The 3,306-nt window shown below is 51.0% G+C and overlaps 1 protein-coding gene across 1 annotated transcript in view; it reads right to left on the reverse strand.

The window, feature by feature from the left end:
- The window catches only part of LOC104733819, a 4,907-nt gene extending 2,106 nt beyond the window's left edge, over positions 1-2,801 (reverse strand). The window contains exon 1 of the mRNA XM_010453365.1: positions 47-2,801. Coding sequence (XP_010451667.1) covers positions 47-2,801 — 2,755 coding nt within the window. The remainder of the gene's footprint in view (positions 1-46) is intronic.

The following is a 3,306-nucleotide window of genomic DNA, read 5'->3' on the forward strand; positions in this document are numbered from 1 at the left end:
AAGTTAGCCAGAATAACCTTATTCATCGCCTCGGCCTGCCCATTACCTTGCGGGTAACGCGGAGTTGACTTATTGAGTCGAATCTTCCACTTCGCGCAGAACTCTTCGAACTTCAAGGAGATGAACTGCGGACCATTGTTTGTGACGATTTCGTGGGGGACCCCGTAGCGATAGATTATACTTTTTAGTACGAACTGCTCCACTTCGTCACTTGTTACTTTCGCGTAGGCTGCCGCTTCTACCCACTTGGAGAAATAGTCGGTAAGAGCGAGCACGTACTGAACTCCTCCTGGTCCTCGATGTAATGGACCGATGATATCCATAGACCACCTCATGAATGGGTAAGGTGCGGACACCGAAGACAGGAGCTCGGTAGGTTGATGAATTGACGGGGCGTGCTTCTGACACTTCTCACAAGTTCGAGAATATTTTTCGCAGTCCGTGATCATGGTAGGCCAGAAGTAACCTTGCCGTTTAATTTTGAAAGCCAGAGTCCGACCTCCAGAATGATTCCCATTGGGACTGTCGTGAACAGCTCGCATTAGCATCGTGGGCTCTCTACCAGCCACGCAAGTTAGATAAGGACCAGCTACACTTCGGCGTAGAAGTATTCCCTTGTGAACGCAGTACCCCGCACTGACGATCTTAAGCTTCCTGGCTGCCCATTTGTCGGCTGGGAGTTCCCCTTTTTCCAGGTAAGCCCAGATCGGGCTCCTCCAGTCATCTGCCCCCCAGCTGTTAGAATTCGTGCCGCTCGAAGCAGCATGTGGGATAACAGCTTGACTGTCAACTGGTGAGTTTGATGATTCCGGAGTTGAACTCGCGTCTAGCTCAGCTGGAGGTGGGTGAACTTCCATTGGAGTAGGCATAACGGGAGCCGGATCCTCCAAGGGTAAAGAATCCGTAGCCGCTTTACGAGCTGCTTCCTCAGCAGCCAACTGTTTTTTCATCGCCCGGGTGACAACGTTTGAGCTCTCTAGTCGAATACTTGGAAACTGAATAACTTCGACGGGGATAATTCTTGTCATTGCGGGATCCGAAGTGGATGCTAAAGATGCTAAAGCGTCCGCAGCGGAGTTCTCACTTCGTGGGATCTTAGTGATTTCGAACTCCTCGAACCTAGCGACTAACTCCCGAGCTGTGGACAAATAAGCCTCCATACGACCATCCTTTGTCTCGTACTCCCCCAAAAACTGGTTGGTGACCAGCTGCGAATCGCAAAAAGCTCGAAGTTTTCGGACACCAATCCCCACTGCGAGGCGTAAGCCAGCAAGGAAGGATTCGTACTCGGCTTCATTGTTGGACGCACTGAAAGCCAAGCGAAATGACTGTTCAATAACTTCGCCTGTAGGAGAAGTGAGGTGGACCCCAATTCCTGCTCCCGATTTGGAAGAAGCACCATCAACATACAACGTCCACGGGGCTTCGACATTATCGCTAACCAAAGAGGCTAGTGGGAGTTCGATCAAGAAATCCGCCAGCACCTGCGCCTTAGCACAGGTTCGAGTCCGGAACTCGATGTCGTATTCGCTCAGCTCGACAGACCACTTAGCTAGCCGTCCGGATTGGCTCGGACTATGTAATACCGTCCGAAGTGGCTGCGTCGTCAGGATTATGATTGTATGGGACTGGAAGTAAGGCCGCAGCTTTCTTGCCGAAGTGACCACTGCTAGGGCCAATTTTTCCATCATAGGGTACCTGGATTCCGCCCCAGTAAATGACTTGCTGACATAGAAAATTGGTCGCTGCTCCCCCCTTTCTTCACGAACCAAAACTCCGCTGACCGCACTATCCGAAACGGCTACGTAAAGAAAGAGCGGCTCTCCGAACTCAGGCTTCGCCAAGACCGGCGGTTCAGATAGATAAGCTTTGAGTTGGGCGAACGCCTCCTCACACTTCGCATCCCACAAGAAATTTTTTCCCCCTTTCCGTAACAGCTGGTAGAAAGGGAGGCATTTGTCCGTAGATCGAGAAATGAAGCGGTTGAGAGCTGCGATCCGTCCGTTAAGACGTTGCACCTCGCGCAAGGTTCTAGGAGAACCCATAGACAGGAAAGCATTAATTTGCCTCGGGTTCGCTTCAATTCCTCTTTCTGTGACGATATACCCCAGAAATTCTCCTGATGGGACTGCAAAGGTGCACTTCGTGGGGTTGAGTTTCATCCCGAACTGATCCAGGATGTCGAAGCAGACTTTCAGATCGGCGAGATGCGAGCTGGCTTCCATTGATTTTACCAGCATGTCATTGATGTAGACTTCCATGGTTTTTCCGAGTTGATGCTCGAACATTCGGTTCACCAGTCTTTGGTAGGTTGCTCCCGCATTTTTTAGCCCAAAAGGCATCACCTTGTAGCAATAGATCCCGCGGTCCGTAATGAATGCAGTCTTCTCCTGGTCGTCCGGGTTCATTAGGATTTGGTTGTAGCCAGAGAATGCGTCCATGAAAGACATCAGCTCGTGACCCGAAGTGGACTCAACTAACCGGTCGATATGCGGAAGTGGAAAGCTGTCTTTGGGGCACGCCTTATTCAGGTCGGTGAAATCAACGCAGACTCGCGACTTTCCGTTCTTCTTTTTGACTACCACTGTGTTTGCGAGCCACTCAGGGTATTTTACTTCGCGTATCTGTCCTGCCTTCAGCAAACGTTCAACCTCTTTGTTAACGATTTCAGCTCGCTCAGGACCCAGCTTCCTTCGCTTCTGCTTTACAGGTCGGAACGTAGGGTCCACATTCAGCTCGTGCGAGATAACTTCCGGACTGATGTCGGGCATCTCGTCTACGGACCACGCGAAGGTGGCCATTCTTTCTTTCAGGAAGGTTATCAGACTGGCGCGGAGCTCGCTATCCAATCCCATTCCGATCTTGATTTCCTGATCCGGAAACTTGTCATTGATGAAAATGGACTCAGTGAGGTCACCTTTTAGCTGCTTCCGAACTGGATTCTTCGGGACCTCGAGCTGTGGTTGCTATTGGATCAGGAGCTTGTGACTTGCGAGGTAACAGCTCCTGGCCGTCCTTTGGCTTCCTAGAACCTCCCGGACTCCTTGTGGGGTCGGAAATTTGACGCACTGATGGTACGTCGAGGCCACCGCCTTCATCTGATAGAGCCAGGGAGTTCCCAAAATAACATTATAGGCCGCAGGTCGGTCGAAGACCGTGAACTCCACCATTTTGACCACTCCTTGAGTGGACACCGGTAATGTGATCGTGCCCAAAGACATTGATGTCTCGCTAGTGAACGAGACCAAAGGTGAGGGTGGTCCTGAGATGTGCTCTTTCCCGATACCCATTCTGGTGAGCATCTCA

This window comes from Camelina sativa, chromosome 12 (assembly GCF_000633955.1).
Source record: "Camelina sativa cultivar DH55 chromosome 12, Cs, whole genome shotgun sequence".
In the NCBI taxonomy this organism is placed as follows: domain Eukaryota; kingdom Viridiplantae; phylum Streptophyta; class Magnoliopsida; order Brassicales; family Brassicaceae; genus Camelina; species Camelina sativa.